General features: G+C 25.2%; 10 protein-coding genes across 10 annotated transcripts; 3 read left to right on the top strand and 7 right to left on the bottom strand.

The window, feature by feature from the left end:
• Window positions 1–237: 237 nt before the first annotated feature.
• AAJ76_730002310 (ubiquitin fusion degradation protein 2) lies at window positions 238–2,310 on the bottom strand (the record flags this gene model as incomplete). The annotated part of the gene is made up of 1 exon (XM_024476347.1): window positions 238–2,310. One exon carries the CDS (start codon window positions 2,308–2,310, stop codon window positions 238–240), a length of 2,073 nt encoding a protein of 690 aa, XP_024330165.1.
• Window positions 2,311–4,316: 2,006 nt separating this feature from the next.
• AAJ76_730004317 (bem1 bud5 suppressor) lies at window positions 4,317–4,964 on the top strand (the record flags this gene model as incomplete). Its single annotated transcript, XM_024476348.1, has 1 exon — window positions 4,317–4,964. One exon carries the CDS (start codon window positions 4,317–4,319, stop codon window positions 4,962–4,964), a length of 648 nt encoding a protein of 215 aa, XP_024330166.1.
• A 69-nt stretch (window positions 4,965–5,033) lies between these two features.
• On the bottom strand, window positions 5,034–6,095 carry AAJ76_730006095 (chc group protein; the record flags this gene model as incomplete). Its single annotated transcript, XM_024476349.1, has 1 exon — window positions 5,034–6,095. The coding sequence occupies one exon, from the start codon at window positions 6,093–6,095 to the stop codon at window positions 5,034–5,036; it is 1,062 nt and encodes a 353-aa protein (XP_024330167.1).
• A 166-nt stretch (window positions 6,096–6,261) lies between these two features.
• Window positions 6,262–7,221, bottom strand: AAJ76_730007221 (pyruvate dehydrogenase e1 component beta subunit; the record flags this gene model as incomplete). Its single annotated transcript, XM_024476350.1, has 1 exon — window positions 6,262–7,221. The coding sequence occupies one exon, from the start codon at window positions 7,219–7,221 to the stop codon at window positions 6,262–6,264; it is 960 nt and encodes a 319-aa protein (XP_024330168.1).
• Window positions 7,222–8,629: 1,408 nt separating this feature from the next.
• Window positions 8,630–9,229, bottom strand: AAJ76_730009229 (thymidylate kinase; the record flags this gene model as incomplete). The annotated part of the gene is made up of 1 exon (XM_024476351.1): window positions 8,630–9,229. One exon carries the CDS (start codon window positions 9,227–9,229, stop codon window positions 8,630–8,632), a length of 600 nt encoding a protein of 199 aa, XP_024330169.1.
• Window positions 9,230–10,539: 1,310 nt separating this feature from the next.
• AAJ76_7300010540 (dna polymerase kappa) lies at window positions 10,540–12,204 on the top strand (the record flags this gene model as incomplete). The annotated part of the gene is made up of 1 exon (XM_024476342.1): window positions 10,540–12,204. One exon carries the CDS (start codon window positions 10,540–10,542, stop codon window positions 12,202–12,204), a length of 1,665 nt encoding a protein of 554 aa, XP_024330170.1.
• Window positions 12,205–12,250: 46 nt separating this feature from the next.
• On the bottom strand, window positions 12,251–13,480 carry AAJ76_7300013480 (thymidylate kinase; the record flags this gene model as incomplete). The annotated part of the gene is made up of 1 exon (XM_024476343.1): window positions 12,251–13,480. The coding sequence occupies one exon, from the start codon at window positions 13,478–13,480 to the stop codon at window positions 12,251–12,253; it is 1,230 nt and encodes a 409-aa protein (XP_024330171.1).
• Window positions 13,481–14,009: 529 nt separating this feature from the next.
• On the bottom strand, window positions 14,010–15,077 carry AAJ76_7300015077 (wd40 domain-containing protein; the record flags this gene model as incomplete). The annotated part of the gene is made up of 1 exon (XM_024476344.1): window positions 14,010–15,077. One exon carries the CDS (start codon window positions 15,075–15,077, stop codon window positions 14,010–14,012), a length of 1,068 nt encoding a protein of 355 aa, XP_024330172.1.
• A 1,255-nt stretch (window positions 15,078–16,332) lies between these two features.
• AAJ76_7300016333 (brix domain-containing protein 1) lies at window positions 16,333–17,019 on the top strand (the record flags this gene model as incomplete). Its single annotated transcript, XM_024476345.1, has 1 exon — window positions 16,333–17,019. The coding sequence occupies one exon, from the start codon at window positions 16,333–16,335 to the stop codon at window positions 17,017–17,019; it is 687 nt and encodes a 228-aa protein (XP_024330173.1).
• A 2,039-nt stretch (window positions 17,020–19,058) lies between these two features.
• Window positions 19,059–19,181, bottom strand: AAJ76_7300019181 (hypothetical protein; the record flags this gene model as incomplete). The annotated part of the gene is made up of 1 exon (XM_024476346.1): window positions 19,059–19,181. A coding segment is annotated over one exon (123 nt), but the record flags the coding sequence as incomplete, so codon positions are not given.

Raw genomic sequence — 19,181 nt, forward strand, 5'->3', positions numbered from 1 at the left:
AGGTCTTAGTCTCTATGACTAATGGATTTTAACTAATCCTACGGGGTTCCCTATCTTCCTACAAGCAAGGCCCTAGTGGTATGCTAGTGTGTGTCACTAATTATTTGATTTTGAGTTTTGGTGCCGGAGAAGCTTTCTAAGATGACAATAATTTTTTTTTATTTTTTATTAAAATTGAAAATAATAACTTGCAATATTTAAACTAAAAATTACAAAATTGATAATGTGTTTAATTCTCTAAATATTATTATTTTTGGTTTTATATTTTAACTGTATACTTTTTTTCATTTCTACATCTTCCACAACCTTTGTATCATCTAAAGGCAACCTATTAAAAGGATCAACTGCATCATTTAACATTATCATATTGTATGTACTCTTATCAATTGTTACATTAGAAGTTAATAACTTTACAGGGTCTTTAATAACATTAAAAGTCAATGGGTCTATAAAAGCATCATTTGCATCAAATTCTTCAGTAGCATCTTGTGTATACTGTTCTAACTTTTTGATAAAAACTTTTAAATTGTCAATCTGTAAATTATTTAGCAGAAATTTATTCTCACAAATTTCTAAACCGACATTAAATAAATTTAAATCGTAATACATTTCTTCTTTTGCAACAAACTTAATAAATTTAACGCTTTTAATTTCTATGTAGATTAAAAGTATATTTCTTAATAATTCTTTTGGATTAAATTTTAAACTTTCCCTAGTAATTCTAGAAAAAGGATGATCTTTTTTTGTAAAAGGATTTTTAAAAACAAGTTCACTGCATTTTGGCCCTACAATGGTTTTTAAATTACAATTTAAAATTTTTACAAAAACTTCAATCAATTCATCTACAATTAAAATATCAACATTAGTATCAATAATTTTAAATAACAATCTAAAACATGTTTCAATAAATATAAAGGAAGAGGAAATTTTGTTTTTCAAACGTCTTATGTCCAATGAAAGGTCTTTAAGTAGTTCTAAATTTTCATAAGAATTCTTTATATTTGCAGTTTTCTTAAGAACTTCATTGATTTCACAAATGCCTATAAGCCCGTTACTAAGACAATATTCAAAATCACTCATAAGATAATTTATAAATTTTATATTTTTTAAACAGATTTTTAGAGAGAAGGTTGACTTCTCTACTAATATTAAATTTACAAGATGTCTTATTTCGATTTTATGACCTTCTTTTTGTACTTTATTGTAATAGTCAATAATGCTGTTTAATAAACTAAACTTAATAAGATCTGAGTTATGAATCAATATTCTTAAAATTTGCTGTTTAAAAATATCAAACTGAAATAAAAAAGTAAGAACACCCACATCAGGTGTAAAAAATTCGTAAATATATAAATATACCGCACCAACAGTCTTATAGTGAATAAATTGATTCAATTCATCATCACCTTCAGTCAAAAATTCATTTTTATTTTCACAAATCATTAATCCTAAATATTCTCCAAATCTTTTTTCATCTACAATATTTTTTAGTATTTTATCAATTTCATCAGTATTTTCATCTTCCATTTTTAATAATTTCCTTTCTTCTATCATTTTAATGTAACTTATTCTAAATATTTCAATTTTACTCAAGATGACAAAATTAGTGAAAGAATCCTTGTCTTTAGATATCTTTAAATTTCTAGAAATTATAGTATCTAAAAATTTATTAATTAGTAAATTGTAATAATAAGCTTCTTTATCACTTATAACATTTCCTTTTTCGTGAAACATTTTATTCCTATCTTGATTATTTTTTATTATTTCCTTTATGCAAGAAATAAAATTTTCTTTTATTTTCAAATTATTGCATATCATTTTTTTTATGATTACATACACCAAATCAATTCGATCCTCATCTAAAACAAACCAAGGAACTGGTGACCAGAATTTAATATCAGTGAATATCTCTAAAATTTGAGGATATTCTGAAATATTTTCAAGAAAAAAATAATGTCTTTTAGAAACTAAATATTTACAAAATGGCTTATAAAAATCGGTTGATAGCGATGTTAAAAGATCTAATGAATCAAAAGACGAATGATTGACAATGTAATCAAAATGATGTTCATGCATCTCAAAAGTCTCAATTTTTTCTATTAAAAATGATTTATGCATTTCAGAAAAATGACTTTTAAATCTTTGTAAAATTATAAGAAAAGGATCCTTTGAGATCTCTAAAAAATATACAAAAAGATTTTCACACTCTTCAATGTCAATTTTATCTCCATCGTCATAATCAAAATCTAAAGAATAAAAAAAGTCCTTTCTAGAAATTTCTTGACTGCTTGTATTTTCTTTATGTAGCATAAAAGGGGTATAAAAATGAATTATACAATTTTAAAAGGTTTAATGTGTAACTAAAATAAAATATAAATACAAAATTTAAATATTACCTGTAAATATTTTTTTTGTTTTGAAACTATTTAGATTTTTAATATTAATATATTGTAAAGTTTACTTACAATGATTCAACATATTTTATATTGTCATTTAAATATTGTTAATTAAATTTATTGACATTTAAAATATGAATAAAAAAATAAGTTAATAATTTTTTATGTTTAGCTGAAAGAATTTTAACATTAATTATAGCCGTATAACACAAAATATTCATAAACTCATTTAATAATGAATATTTTAAAAGTTATCTTTTTTTTGTAAGAGGCTGAGGTGACAGTATACAAAACTTCGGTACTAATAAGACGGTTCACCCTCTTTTTGGAAAATGAAATAAACTTAAGCAAGCAGACATTTACTATTTTTTTTATTTACATGCAAGTTTATTTATATTCACACATGGCTTTATTATTCATGTAAATTCTACACAAGTAAGTAAACATAATACATAAAAATTGCGAATTTATCCTTGTTAGTCCAGTGGTTAGGATATCGGTCTTTCACACCGGGGGCCCGGGTTCGATTCCCGGACGAGGAATTTTTTTAAAATACAAAAAAAAATTTTTTAAGTTTATAAGTTTACGATTAAGAGATTTATATATAATAACATTGATTTTTTTGTTTTATTGAAGAAAGGTCAGTTCGTCAGATTATTTTTCCATAGCAAGTAATTTTTTTAGACTACATATACATACACCACGATTATCTATATTACTAAATCTTCAGTCAATCTTTTGTACATTTTTGCTTTTTTTTTATTTCTAAAAGCTCCTTCACTTAGAAAACTCCTTTTTCCTCAATGGTTAAAATATTATTATTTTACTTTTACTCATAATTATAAAAAATTGAATAAAATACATACTTTAATAAGCTTCTATAGCAAGTAAAAATTTCTAATTGCAAACATAATTAAAATCAAATACAGTGTATTGTAACTTTTTGTAAGTAAGCTAAAAATTTTTGTTTTGTAATATTATCATACTCCTTAAGAGCTGACCGACGGTATTCAATCAAAGAATCTTTAATTACAATAAAGTATTGGTTCTTCCAGTAACTAATGAAATTCTATTATTAATTATAAAAGTATTTAAAGAAACTTTTAAATACAATATGTTCTCTATGAAAGCTTTTACTAAACACAAGTTTATATATCTTTCATTCTTAAGAAGCCGCACTATCCCGCGTAGGCACGACAGATACTATTAGAAAAAATTCTGTTAATAAGAATATATTGTTTTAGCTAGCAAATTTCAACTAAGCGTAACTAATAATCTTTTATCATATATTTAAAAACATTGTATTATGACTACATTTGATAAAATGTATACAATTAATAGAACAAAAAAGGTAAATATAATCAAAAAGTAATCAACATTTTAAAATTAAATAAAAAATTGTTTCGTTTTATTTAATAAAAAGAGTTACCAATTTTTCTTTATTTTTTTCTAATTAAATCAGCATTTGTATTTTATGTCTATTAAAAGAAAAGCTTCATTTGCTCACATTTTTATATTAAATTTATAAATACTTCCAAAAGTTCTTAAAACATTTTACATATTTGCTCATCATCACTTTAATAAAACATTTGTTGTAAAATACAGAACAATAAAATTGTGAGTATTCATCTTGTTTTTTTTAACTAAAAGATTAAGTTAAGAATAATTATTGATGTAACTTTTATATTGATTTTTGGCTTTTTAATCACAAGATTAAAATTTACATTACTGATGCATAAAAAAATAATAAAATTTTCCATTTAATCTTTTGTCTAATAAAAATTTCTAAATCAGTAAAATGTAAACTTTAGCCCTTCCAAATATTATCTTATGAAAAAAATACCATATTTTTTTTTGTCGTTGATATGCGTTTTGACTTTACAAACTTGTTTTTTTATTTTTGTTTTTCAAAGACAATTTATGTTTAAAACGTTTTCTTACTACAAAATTCCAATTTACGAGACTTACAAAAAAATAGACCTATTTTTTATAGACAAAAAATCAGAAACTGATATTGTATTTTGCCATGGTTCTATAATATCTGGCAAGACTTATAAAAGATTACTTGATAAAATGGCAGAAAATACTGGTTGTAACGTTATAAGCTTCAATATACGAGGCATGTTCAACAAAAGAGGCGTGCCATCAGAAAAAAGTATAAAAAAAGAACTAAATGATTTAGTAGAATATTTTAAAGCGAGGAAAAATAGAAACTACATTTTTTTTGGCCAGTCTTTAGGATGTTCACTTGCTATTTATTTGAATAATCTGATACCAGGTAAATGTATACTAGAGAATCCTTTTGTTGATTATAAAAGTACAGTAAAAAAATTACCTATTTGGAAGTGGTTTACATTTCTTATTGTAGACAAATGGAAAAACAATACTTTTGGTTTAGATTCTGTTTTGTTTTTGCTATCTACAGACGATAAACTTGTTGAGAATGCCAATGGAGAACAATTAGCACTTAACTGTAAAAATGGAATTATTAGATATTTACATGGAAATACACATTTTAATAGTGCTTGTAACAATAATTATTATAAATTTATCAAAGATTTTATTTAGCTTACTTGTTCACTGCTTTAAAAAAAATAAATTAAAAACAATATATTAATTAATTTAATGTTTTTAGAATTAAATTACACCTTTAAGTAAGTCATACATAATTTCTTGTACTGTGTCATCTCTAAATACATTTGTTTTATTAGAAAAATCTTCTAATTCTAAACAAATCCACTTATTAATAAAATTTATTGGAGATTCAATAAACTCTTTTATAATAGTACTACGTTTCTCTAAGTTGGTTTTAATTTTACTGACCGAATCAATTTTTCTTTCAAGCGCGTAAACACCTTTGTCATAAATTTTAGGTTGTTGATAAAGGTCATCCACTTCTAAAGGAATATCTATACAATGAAATTTATTTTCATCATTGCATATAAAATTAAACTCAATATTGTCAATAGGAAATAAATGCTCTTCTAATAATTCTGGTAGTTCAGTAAAAACAAATGAATCTATTAAAAAAACGTTTTTTAGTGCTTCGTCGCACTTAACAACATTATTTTTATCTAAAAGAGAATTTCTAGCCACATATTTGTACAATAAACCAACTAAATTAGGTTTAGTAGAAGAAGCTACAGAAAGTAAAGAAGCTAAAGATAAACTAAGCTTGTAAATGTTGCGAGTATTTTTTAGTACCAAAACAAGGTTTATATTTATTTTAGAACTCGGACATCTAAGTTCAAAAGATTCAATAAAAGAATCTTGATTGATCCACTCATAAACATCAACATTCTTACAAAATGTTCCTTCTTGAACAAAACTACTACCTGGCTGTTTACATTGGGAGATATAACCACTATCTTCACTATCATATTTTTTACCAGTTTGATTTGATAGAGATATATTTTCAGTAGTAGCATCTGTAGGAATAATCTCCTCAGTAAAAATATATGTCCTCTCAATTAAATCACTAAATTTCATTATTTCTGAGTTCTTAAAATCATTAATTACCCTGGAATCAATCCTTATAAATATTTTTTCTTTAATAACATTGGTATTAATAAATAACCGTAAAGTTTTGACACATTTAATTCTTTTACGATGCTCAGCTTCGACTTGAAGTTTTTTTAATAAACAAAGTTCATTTATTTTATTTTCGATCTTTTTTAAATTTTCAAATTTCTGTGTCATTAAGGGTAAAAAAATAAAGTTAAATTTTAGTTAGTAAAAATCTAAATGTCAGTTTGAATAGGTTCTTTAGCTTAAATAAATAAGTTGATTTTTGCTGTAGTGTTAAAAAGAGTCTAAAAAGATTTAATATTTTTTATAATGTATATATACGCGAATTTATAACTATCTATGAATTTATTTTTGTAACAGCATTTACAATATCATTGCATGTCGGATAAGACATTTTTTCAAGATTAAGTGCATACGGTGTAGGAATATCTTGCGCAAGAACACGCATAATTTTTATATCTTTAAATTTTTCGTAAAAGTGCGCAGCTATTTCACTCGCAATATTGAAAGTAGGATATGCAAAATCAACTATCACTAACTTTTGTGTTTTTTTGACTGATATTTCAATAGTAACATAATCAATTGGTTTTATTGACACAAGATTAATTATCTCAATGTCGATATTTTTTTTCTCTAACAAACTGTCTGCTTTAAAAATTTCTTTAAGACTTATTGATATTCCTAAAACTGTAACGTCAACACCATTTTTTTCAATTACTGCCTTGTCAAGTGGTTGAATATAATTATTAGACACTTCAAGGTATTTATCTTTATATAATATTTCATTCTCAAGAAATATAACCGGGTTATTGTCTCTAATAGCGCTTTTTAAAAGTCCTTTATGATCTTTACCCGTATAAGGACAAACCACCTTAAGGCCTGGAATAGAACCATATATTGGTGCAAAATCTTGTGTGTGCTGTGCAGCGTACCCATTATTGAATCCATTTGGTCCCCTAAAAACAATTGGACATTGTATTCTTCCTCCTGACATATACAAGGTTTTCGCACAAGAATTAATAATATGGTCAATTGATTGCAAAGCAAAATTCCAAGTCATAAAATCTACTACGGGTCTTAACCCTAAATAGCTTGAACCCACAGCGAGACCTGTAAATCCCATTTCCGAAATAGGGGTATCCTTCACTCTTTGATCGCCGTATTTTTTGATCAAATTTTTAGTAAGACCGTGAGGACCACCAGAGATGCCTACTTCTTCTCCTATTATATATACATTATGATCCATTCCCATTTCCTCATCCAATGCTTGATTTATAAGATCGCGAATTTCTATCATCTAATCGTTACATTACATAATTTTATTTATATTTTACTAAACCAATAAATTTTAAAGAAATAGATTAAATTACAAATAGACAATTTACCAATATAATATATCCATAAATAATTTAATAAAAGATAAAATTTTTTTTGGTGTATAACTAGATAGATAATCAAAAAATTAGTTAATTTATTTTTCAACAAAATATTGTTTAAATTTAAATACAGATATATTTGACGTTATAATGTTATAATATTTTAAATTTTATATCAAATATGTTGATTTTATCTTATTTGTTTGTTATTTTAATTTATTTGTATTTACTGATTGATTTATTCCTTGTTAATATCATTACGTATTTTGCAATATGTCTACTATAAAACTATAAAAAAAGATTATTACATTCTTAATGAATTACCAATACAGTAAAAAGATTGTAGCCCTAGATCATCACAACTTTGCAAAACTATTTTCTAATTTTACCTACGGGACCGTAGAAACATGCCTCCTATCCCTAAGTATGCAAAAGTCTTATTTCGCCACTAGCCGCATTCCCAGTGATTACCCCAAATAAGTATTTAAGGTACTATTTATAACGTTTTAATGTTTTTAGCAGATAAAATAAAGTTAATTACATTTTGCAATATACTTTTATTGTTTTTTAGATAAATATATAGAATATTTAACCTAAATATTGATAGAAAGGTTAGTACTAGCATATTCTTTTAGTATACTAAAAAAATTGTATCTAATTTATACTTATTATTAACTTTATATGCAAATTTAATATTTAAAAACTTGAACGAGATAAGAAAACAAAATGTTTTGAATCATTATCAATGCAATGTATTTGGGGATAAAAAATCTAATGTAATAAAACCAACCTCTAAAGCAATTAAAACTTTTAAATTTAAAATAAACTTAACAACTATAATTGAAAAAATATTAGAATAATATACTCTTTAAATTTACCAAACTTACTTCTTGACGATGAAAACATAAGATGCAAAAACAAAATATAGATTTGGCTCGTATATATAAAGTTATAAATATTAAACGTAAAAAATGTATTTACATCCGTATTAGAAAGAAAATAAATAACAAAAAAATTAAAAAACAAGCAAAATTACTAAAAATTCAAAAAAGGTAAATAACAACTGTTATAATTTTAAATAAAATGTCAAATATCTCATATACTATTTGGTAATATATTTGACAAGAATAAATCTATATTTATATTTCAAAGTAAGCACTCGCTTTTATACAACAAAATATAACCTCTCTACATCAGGAATTGTGCCCAAAATATTTATTTTTCATTTGTAAAATAAACTAACTTTATATATTTAAATTAGATAAACATAATTTTATAGTTATATTAACTAAATAAAAAAAAACAATTTTACTAATCATTTATTTAGTATTAATTCTCAATTTGTTCTCTTTGTCTTTTTTGAAATTTAATAATTGTATCAACGACTATATCAGTGATTTCAGCAACTGATTTAGTTGCATCGATTTTAATAAGATTTTTTACATAATCTCTCATTTGTAAGTAAGCTTCTGCAGCTTTAAGTTGAAATTCTCTAGTCTCTAATATTTCATCTCCCCAATTATGCCTCTTCATTAAAACATTAACATCCGCTTCTAAAAAAAATGTAATGTCCGGTTTAGGAAGGAGTCTTTCAGTTTCTACAGCCCATCCTAGATCTATCCCTTTTGCATGGGAAAAACATATACCACTCCAAGAATATCTGTCACAAAGCAATATACCGGAGCGAGATGTTTTTTCAATAAAATTTTTTTTTTGATATCTATCAGCAGAAAAAAGTAAATGTGTAGCTTCGTTTGTAAGGTTAATTTTACCAAGTAAATATTTATTTAATATTTCGCCTGTAATAGAACTGCGATCAGGAAAATGCATTTGTGTTGTATGAATATCCAATTCTTTTAATTTTTTATATACAGAATCACAAGTAGTGCTTTTACCACTTTTGTCAAGTCCTTCAAAAACTACGAACATACTGCCAAGGGGTAGCGATGTTAAATAGTTTTTAATTGTTTCTTGGAGGGAAAAAAAAATTAAAGGAGGGAAAGATTAAAAACTAAAAAAAAAGCGATTAGAGGCATGTTTTGCAATATAAACAGTCATGAATTTTAATGAATTTTACTGTAAACAAAACATAATTATGAACCTTTCTTTATTAAAATATAAAATTTTGTTATATAAATCTTAAAGTATCAAATTTATTGATAATTAGATTAATGAAATTAATATATGACTAATTAATATCCTTATGGTCATTATAATAAAAAAGGGGATTTATAAACACCTTAGATTGTTAAAACAATATTGTTATATAAATAATGTCTTTTTTTGAGATGAAAAAGACTCTATTTATATCGTTTTCAGTAATATCCTTAAATCAAATGCAAGTAATTAACCTCTCTAGAATAGACCTAATTAGGAAAAATTAAAAAATAATTTTTTATGATTTTAAATGTATTTTACAATGTTAATTAGCTTTACTTATTGCGTTAATTAATTTTTATAAACTTTAAATTCAATCTTTCGCTAGTAAATATGTACACACAGCTTAAAAATAAGTAAGTTCTTTACGCTATAAAAAAATTATCATCAATTATAATTTTTACAATTTCACATAAAATATTTAGTATTAGACATCTGTAATTTAAATTACTACAATCGATTATTTAATGAAGAATGATTTTACATTGTAATACAGTTTAAAAATTTTAACAATATATTTTTTTTCTTATTAAATAAATTTATTAAAACTATAATATTAATTTAAAAATTTAAAGTAACACAGTAACATTTATCACATTAATTATAAAAAAAATTTAATATAAATATTATAGTTTTAATAAATTTATTTAATAAGAAAAAATATAGTGTATTTACTGACAATTTACGCCTATCAAGATATTTTTATATTGGTATAAAAATAAAATGCACTGTAAATGTTGTTTAATTTCAGATTACAAGACTTTTTCAATATAATTTAAGTAAAATAATTATAAATAATTTTTTTGCCTTTGTAAAATCTCAAAAAAATTAAAAAATATTTTCTCCGTGTAGAAAATAACAATTTACAAATGATTTTAAACTTTTTACATAACAATTGGATCTTAGATATTATTATTCAGATATGCTTATCTTATATTTAAATTTTTAAAGTTACAATTTAAAAAACAATCTTAGATTACAAAATTATGTTACGTTTTAACTATAAAGTGTTTACCACAAATATATAAGTATTTTGTCAACATTTTATATCCTATAAAAAGCAATTTATTAAGTACCCCTTTATGGATTCTAATGACAATGATGAATTTTTAGAAACCGAACAACTTAAAAAGATTGGTATAGCAACACTAGATGACACATTTAACAACAATAAAGACAACAAGTTATACAAAATACGCGATAAATCATACGCAATTGCACAAAAGCTAAAAAATTTATCAAAATCTGAAATTGATATAGCCAAACAAAATATTTATAAAATTCAAAAAGAGTTTGCTTTACAATATCCGTCACTTTTTAACAGCAGTCCTTTTCTTATTTACTGTCATGTTGATCTAGACTCATTTTACGCTAGTTGTGAATCATTAGATCATCCAGAATACAAATCAATACCGTTGGCCGTTGGTAGTATGAATATGCTTACTACTAGTAATTATGTAGCAAGAAAGTATGGTGTAAAGGCCGGCATGCCAGGATATATTGGTAAACAGTTATGTCCTACCCTCAAAATAGTTAAATGCGACTTTGCAAAGTATAATTATTATAGTGAACGTGTTATGAGTGTCCTTTCTATTTTTGACGAAGATATAGAAATTTACGGCGTAGACGAGGCGTGTTTAGTATTTGACGATTCTAAATATAAGAAGGCAGTTATGAAACTTAATGACATTGGATATAATATATCTGTTTTGAATCAAGAAGCATCTAAAGTTCGTGTTTCGCCTAAAATAGTTGGATTTGACCAACATTATAGCAGCACAAATAATTCATATAAAATTTTTACACCGCAAAACGACTCAATTTACACACCAATTACAGACACAAAATTTTCATTTAGGAATATTAGAAAATTGGTTGACAATATAAGAACACTAGTTTTTATTAGTACAGGGCTGACAATATCAAGTGGTATATCTGTTACCAGAGGATTATCTAAGTATGCATGTGGTATTAATAAGCCAAATGGATCATTTGTTATAGATAAAAATTTTGATTCACATATTCTTGATCTTGAAACTGATAAAATTAACGGCATAGGATTAGCAACGAAAGAATTACTACTTAAAGCATATAATATTAAGTATATTAAAGAGTTAAGAGACAATCTTCATTTTATTTACTTAACCTTGCCATATAAATCTTTTATTAATTTATTCAATTTATCTTATGGACTTTCAGTATTTGATTTCAGTGATAGAAGTAATAAACCCGTAAAATCTATTGGTATGAATACTTCTTTTAGACCCACTACAGATTTCTCAGATATTTGTACTGTATTGTGGTGCCTATGTACATCACTTTGTACAAAACTTAAATCTAAATCTTTAGTATGTAGTACAATTACTCTACACTATAAATTCTCTTCATTTAGTAGTAGAACTAAACAGTCTAAAACAAGCAAACTTATTGATGATCCGGTACAGCTATTTAATATTTGTTATGATTTATTATTAGCTAGTAAAGTTATATTGGATACAAAGATTGTTCCTAATAAAATAAGGTTATTAGGAGTTTCTTGTAGCCTTTTAACAAGTGTAAATAAAAAAGGGATGTACATTTTTACTAGTACAGTGTATAATTTCAAAGTTTGTCCTATTTGTAAAAAAGAGTCGATACACTTAAATAATTTTATGTTTGAGTGTCATGTTAATAGTTGTTTGAATAGTAAAGAAAAAGAGAATGCGAAACTTAAGAATACATTAGATTTTTATGTTAAGAAAACATAGATTATAATTTTATACTTTTTATTAAATTAAAATAATTTAGTATTAGTTATAGATCATAATTGTTTTCTTCGATTAAATTTTTGTAGTGTTGATTGACAAAATAAAGTGTCTTTACTTTGTTACTACACTCTAAAAATACATCTAGAATGCATTTTTTAGCTTCATAATAATAATATAAAATATCACGACTGGTATTACTCGCATAGTGTTTCACTACGTAGTTAGTGAAGTAAATTATACACTCATTTTTAAATGAATTATCAGTGAATCCTAGAAATTTTCTAGTTGAAGAATACATATTTGAATCACTAGTTATAACTGTTATTGACACCAAAGCATTATCAATTTTTGTTATAATTTTATTTATAAATGTTTCGATTTCCTTATCAGAAAAATATTTAGATAAGCACGCATAAAGAGGAGGATCTATAGAAGATGGTGGCGTAGAAGGTACAAATGAATTAGGTTGTACAAATGAACTAGGAGAAATATAATCAAAGGAATTAACTAACTTATGAGAGAATTCTCCTTTATTGCTAAAATGTAGATTGTTACTCCCATTTTCTTCCTTTTTACTTTCTTGCATTGTATTATTTTTATGTACTTCATCTTCTTGTATCACTTTTGTATTTTCATTCCACAACTCTTTTTTATCTTCTGATATTCCTTCGTTATTTTCTAACACATTGTCGTTAAAAACTTCTAAATTTCTTAAATACACTTCTTCATTATCTTTGTACAGGATGTAATTAGTGATGAAATACCATATTTTATCTTCAATATTCAATACATCAAATTGTTGTTGTATTTTATCAAATTTACCAGAAATATAACTAACGATAGCTTCTTTCTGTAAACATTCTTTATTTTTACTTTTTGGCCTTCCTTTTTTTATTATCTTTTGTTCTTCATTATCTAATGTCTCTGATACCAGTGTATGACTAGCTTTTCTTTTTCTCCTAGTGCTGTAAATAGCATCTTCTAAAATCTGTAGCTCGTTATCTTTTTCTACTGTTAAAACAGGCTTATTTTTAAAAAAATTTAATACTTTTTTGGCAGAAAAAGGCAAAGGCCCCTGAAATACAAAAAAGTTACTAAGTGAGCACTCCATCTCCACAGGTTCACTTTCCCCTTCAAAAGATTCTATCAAATCATCTGCATAATCGTAGTCGTCTAGTCTATTTCTTCTCTTCTTTTTTGCCACTACAGACTTTTTAAGATCTACTTCTGTCGATTTTAAAATATCAAATGATACTTCTTTTATAAGTTTACTCATAAAGGGGTGTGTAATACTATTTTTTTAATAAAGATGTACAAAATGAATTATTTATTTAAAGGTTAGTATTTTCTTTTATATTTGACTTATTGCTTCAGTGACACCACTAAACAAATTTGGTGATAGATTCAGCTCTCCCCCATTCTCTGGTACATTTATGTCACTTCTTCTTCGGTACTCCAAAACAATAATATCTCTAATATTTATTGTTACTGTTGTAATACCTTCTTACATAACATAATTCCTCTTTAATAATCATTCTTACAGTAACCATAAATATTCTTATTATTTTATGCTTGATTAAAATAAATAAATGATTTTAACGTTAGTTACATTTTTTATAATTGTTATACTACACATTTTTTATTAAACATTTTTTATACTTTCATATTAAATACTTTTCATAATTTTTATATCAACTATATTTTTTATAATTTTTATATTATACATTTTTTATACTTTCATATTAAATACTTTTCATAATTTTTATATTAAACATTTTTTATAATTTTTATATTAAACATTTTAATTACCTTACACCTATACTTGCTCTTTTTACTACTTTTTTAGTTTTATCACTTATTTTCCAAAATTTAAGATTTTCATCTCCTCCCGCACTAGCTAATATAGTGCTATCTGGATTAAGTGCTGTGTGTAAAACTCTGTTATCATGTTTACCAAATGAAATAACTTCCTTCATTGTACTTGCTTTCCATAATATAATGTTATTATCTACATATCCATGTGAACTAATAAGTTCTTTATATTTACTTATGTAATTTAAAGTACAAACCTGTGAATTAACTTGTGTTTCATTTATTTTCTTACCTTCATAAATATCCCATAACTTTATACATTTATCTTTTGTACCTCCCCCTGATGCTAATACACCATTTTTCCATGGACACCAAGCAAGTGCTTTTACTGCTGATTTATGATCCTTAAGAATTTTATATGTGTGATTATTGTACCATATTCTAATATCATTATCATTACTTCCACTAGCAATATATTTATTATCTGTACTCCATTCTAATCCACACACTTCCTGTTTGTGCCCTAGAAGTATTTCATGTTCATTAGATCTAATATCTTGTATAACTATTTTTCCTGTTTTGTCTCCACTACATAATAAATTGTTATTCCAGGACTGTGATCCTATTCTAGTATTATGATATCTCTTATAAGATACTATTTTATCTATTTCTAAATCATAAAATATCATTTTACCTGTGTTTAATCCTATAGATACAATATTATTATTAGACTTTATACTAGTTATAAAATCTTCACTAGTATAAATTTCATTTACATCACCTTTTACATAATTAAACGTATAAGCAGAATAAGACAAGCCTATACTTAATATATCACCAACACTCCAATCTAAAAGATTAAGATAATAATCATCTAACATCCCTGGTGCATCAAGTATTTTAAATGGCTTGGTGTCTATGTATCTATTTAATACACGATCATATCTCGGTTCTAAATTTAAAGGTGATGTGCTTAATAATTTATTTTTAATACCAACTACTGATATTTTAGTCACAGGAATTGTGTTAAATAAATCTTCAATGTTAGTAAAATTATTCATACACTGCAGGGCAAAAAATAAATTTATTTTGATATTTTAAAAATAAAAAAATTAAGATTAATGTATATTTAAAGTGTAAAATTTATTTAAATATATTTATAAAAAATCCTTAACAACAGACAGATAAGAAATTACACCAAGATAACATGTAATTTGATACGATGGTCTCCTGCATTAGCTAATGCACCCAGAATTCCTCAATATTACAGAGAGCACTGCATTCTTTGTGAGGTAGAGCAAGAAGATCGTGAACACTTCTTGCTAGACTGTCCAGCCTTGTCCGAGAAAAGATCTCTCTACGAGAATAAAATTCCAGAGTTGACCTCATCTCTACCAAAAGAGGATAAAGTTAAGATGATTCTTGGAAACATCCAAAACATAAAGACTTGTTCTATTATGAGAAAGGCTCTCCTTGTGAGAGTAGAATTTCTTGATAAAATAATAGTACTAAGATATATCTTAGTACAACAAAAGGTGAGGTCTCATGCTTCCTCAATGTAATCTGAGACCAAGAGGCTACACTAGTATGTAGCATTGGAAGTAGCTAATTTATTAGCAATAAAAGATAAGCACATTTGATCTGAGAAGGGTCTGGCTTGAAGCTGCATATTATGCCGTAGTATCCCGCTGGACTGAGTTGTGTTCTTAAATGGTGTATTGAGCCAGGCATTAAACCTCAAATCCTGCTAAGTGCAGGTCTTGGTCTCAATGACTAATCGATTTTAATAAATCCTACAGAGTTCCCTATCTTCCTGCAAGCAAAGCCCTTATGGTATGCTAGTGTGCGTCACTGATTATTTGATTTTGAGTTTTGGTGCCGTAGAAGCTTTCTTAGATGATAATAAACTACGTTACTTTTTTTTTATAAAAATTCAAAATAATTAAATTTTTTTTTTTTTCTTGCATGGAAATAAATTTTGTAAATATTTTTAAAACAGCATAATTTATAAAATTTAAATGTGGCAACAGTAGTAGAAGTTTTACTAATGTAAAAAAGCAAATTGGAAAAATGAAAGAGTAGAAGTAGTAAACTCAGAAATTAAAGACATGGTACAATTAGCATAAGAAAATTTTAAAATACTTTATCTAAATAAATTTATTATTAATTTAAATGGAACAGAAAAGTATAATATGCTAAGAAAAAAAAACATTTGTAAATTTTAAATATTTTACTTTATAATAAAATTATTTTAAATAAAAAACATTTGTAAATTTTATATATTTTACTTTATGATAAAATTATTTTACCCTTAAGATGTCTAAGCGAAATAATTTAATATCAATTGTTACATCAAAGAAACATAAAGAGATACAAAATATTTTTACAAAAATAAGAGCAAATTCTATTATTCTTAATAGAGAAAGGTTAACAGATCCATTTAAGCAATACAATCTCATAGAAAAAATATTAAAAACACATGAGGCTAAATTATTCATCACATTTACAAGCTCTCATATAATTTTAGGAAGATCATTTAATAATGAAATTATCGACATGTTAAAATTTAAAATTAAGCACTATGAAAAATCTTTTAAAGGAACAGTAAGTGCTGAACTTAATATGAAATATACTATCTTATTGATAAATATTAATGATAAAAGAATAGAAAATTTATTTATAGATCTTTTAAATATGAAAAGTAGTAAAATATGTTTACAAAATATTAAATACACATGGGTTATTACAAACATTAAAGGAATTTTTATTATTAAATATTGTAGAATATTAGAAAATAATGATTTGGAAGATGTTGGGCCATGTTTTGAATTAGAGTTAGAAGATAAATATCATTGTACAGAGGAAACGTATAAAAAAAGTTTAGGGAAAATAGAAAAGAAAAATAAAAATATTACTAAAAATCAATTTAATGACGAAATTGGTATTTTACACATTGATAAACAAGATTTACGGGAAATAAAAACTAGAAAATATAAAAAGTAATAGAATAAAAATATTTATTTTTTTTATGATTATTTTTTGTACTATAAAAAAATTGTATTAAATAGTTGAAATTTACTAAATAACAGTAATTTTAAGAAAAACGAATAAAAGCATTTGGGACATAAAAAAGTGTATTAAAAAGATGGATTTACTATATAACAGTAATTTTAAGAATAACAAATAAAAGCATTTGGGACATAAAAAAGTGTATTAAAAAGATGTAATTTACTATTTATATGTATTTTTTAAGAATATGCCAAGGACAAAAAAAATTGAAATCTACTATTTACAATATTTTTAAGAAACACGGGGAAGGAGAGATCGATAAATAAGATCTCTTAAAATTGTTTTCTTCCCTAGCCTTTTATAACAATTGCGTGTTTACGCGAAGGGCGGCAAATTGTTTATACAAACTTGCCAAATATTGTAACCTTATTGTTTTCTTCGTGGCTGCGGGAACAATAAAGGGGCACAGCTATTGTCCTTAGTCTCGACAAACCATTGCCGGTAGCAGAAGCCGTGACTCTTCAAAGAATATGCATCAACTTGGGCAGACAGGTGTTGTTAAAGAGTATTCTCACCCCGTTTAAGACAAATGTGTCTTGACCTGGAAAGGGTTTGGCTTAAAGCTGCATATTATGACGTAGCATTCCGCTTGACTGAGTTGTGTCCTTAAATGGTGTATTGAGCCAGGCATTAAACCTCAAATCCTGCTAAGCGCAGGTCTTAATCTTTATGACTAATGGACTATAATTAATCCTACGGGATTCTATATCTTCCTACAAGCAAGGCCCTAATGGTATGCTAGTGTGTGTCACTGATTATTTGATTTTGAGTTTTGGTGCCGTAGAAGCTTTCTTAGATGACAATAAACTTATTTTTTTTTTAAGAAAACATTTAGAACAAAAAAAAATATGATCCGCATTTTTTTGGAGGTGGTTAGTAACCTAATCAAAACAATGAAATTTATAAAACATTTGAATAAATTAAATGATAAAGCTTTACTATAAAAGCTATTACAAGTGAAGCATATAAAAAAATTAATTATTTAATCAACACGTTGAGTGCAGATTTGATTGTTACATCAGTAACAAATAATGGGCCTAATAATGCAGGGTTTAATACTTATGACATTTGTATAGATTTGAAACAATCAGATACAAATGTTTATAAAAGAAAAATTATAATCAATAAACATGTTTAGTAAAAACAAAAACAATACAAAATTTTACATGTGTTTAAAGTAAACGTAATTTATGATAACTGACATAAATTAGTAACTATTTAACACTTAAAAATAAATGGAAATTTAAACAAAAAAATTGTAGTATTGTACAGAAAAAAAACTTTTTCATTTTTTAAAATGTGATAATTTTTCTTAAACTTGTTTTTTTATTTGTTTAACTAGCTTACGTTATCCCGTTTATTAAACGGGACTTTAATACAATGTGTGCTTTTGATTATTTGTATCTTGCGTCAAATTTTAACGTTTATGTTTAGAGTTCATAATTTGTTGTTTTTATTTTGTATAAAAGCTGCAGTAACACACCTTTAAATTAAATTTTTGAATACAACACAAAAAAATATAGTGAATGTTCTGTTCTATATGTAAAATAATCAAATAAACAACATTGCTATTGCTTTTAGAACAAAACTTTCCAAAATTTAAAAAAAAAAGAAGGGTTAAAAAATAAATAAATGTTCAGATTCAAACATTCTATATATATAGATAGACAAGTTTGGTAGTTATCCTTCATGGCAAGACAAAAGTCTACAGTTCATACATTAAAATCATTTAATTAAACTTTCAACATAATTTTCTAAATTCTCGGGATCGTCAATATTTAAGATTTGAAACATTTTCTCAGCTTGTACTTTATTAAAATAAACACGCTCTTCTCCTATGCTGTATCTAACGTCTAAATTGGTTAGTAATGCTATACTTTCAAATAATTGTGGCAATGTTTTTGCCCCCGAGGCAATTATAAATCGTAAATTTTCAAGTAAGATGCTATAAAAATCATATAACGTTTTATTATTCAGACATAAATATAAATCAGAAAACTTTTGTAGATCGTTAAAAAATTCAATATTAAAAATATCATCCTTTTCATAAATACTAAAATATTCCTCAGCTTCTTTATAAATAAGAGTGTATAACA

Source organism: Vairimorpha ceranae (assembly GCF_000988165.1).
Source record: "Vairimorpha ceranae strain PA08 1199 chromosome Unknown NODE_73, whole genome shotgun sequence".
NCBI classification, from domain to species: Eukaryota; Fungi; Microsporidia; family Nosematidae; genus Vairimorpha; species Vairimorpha ceranae.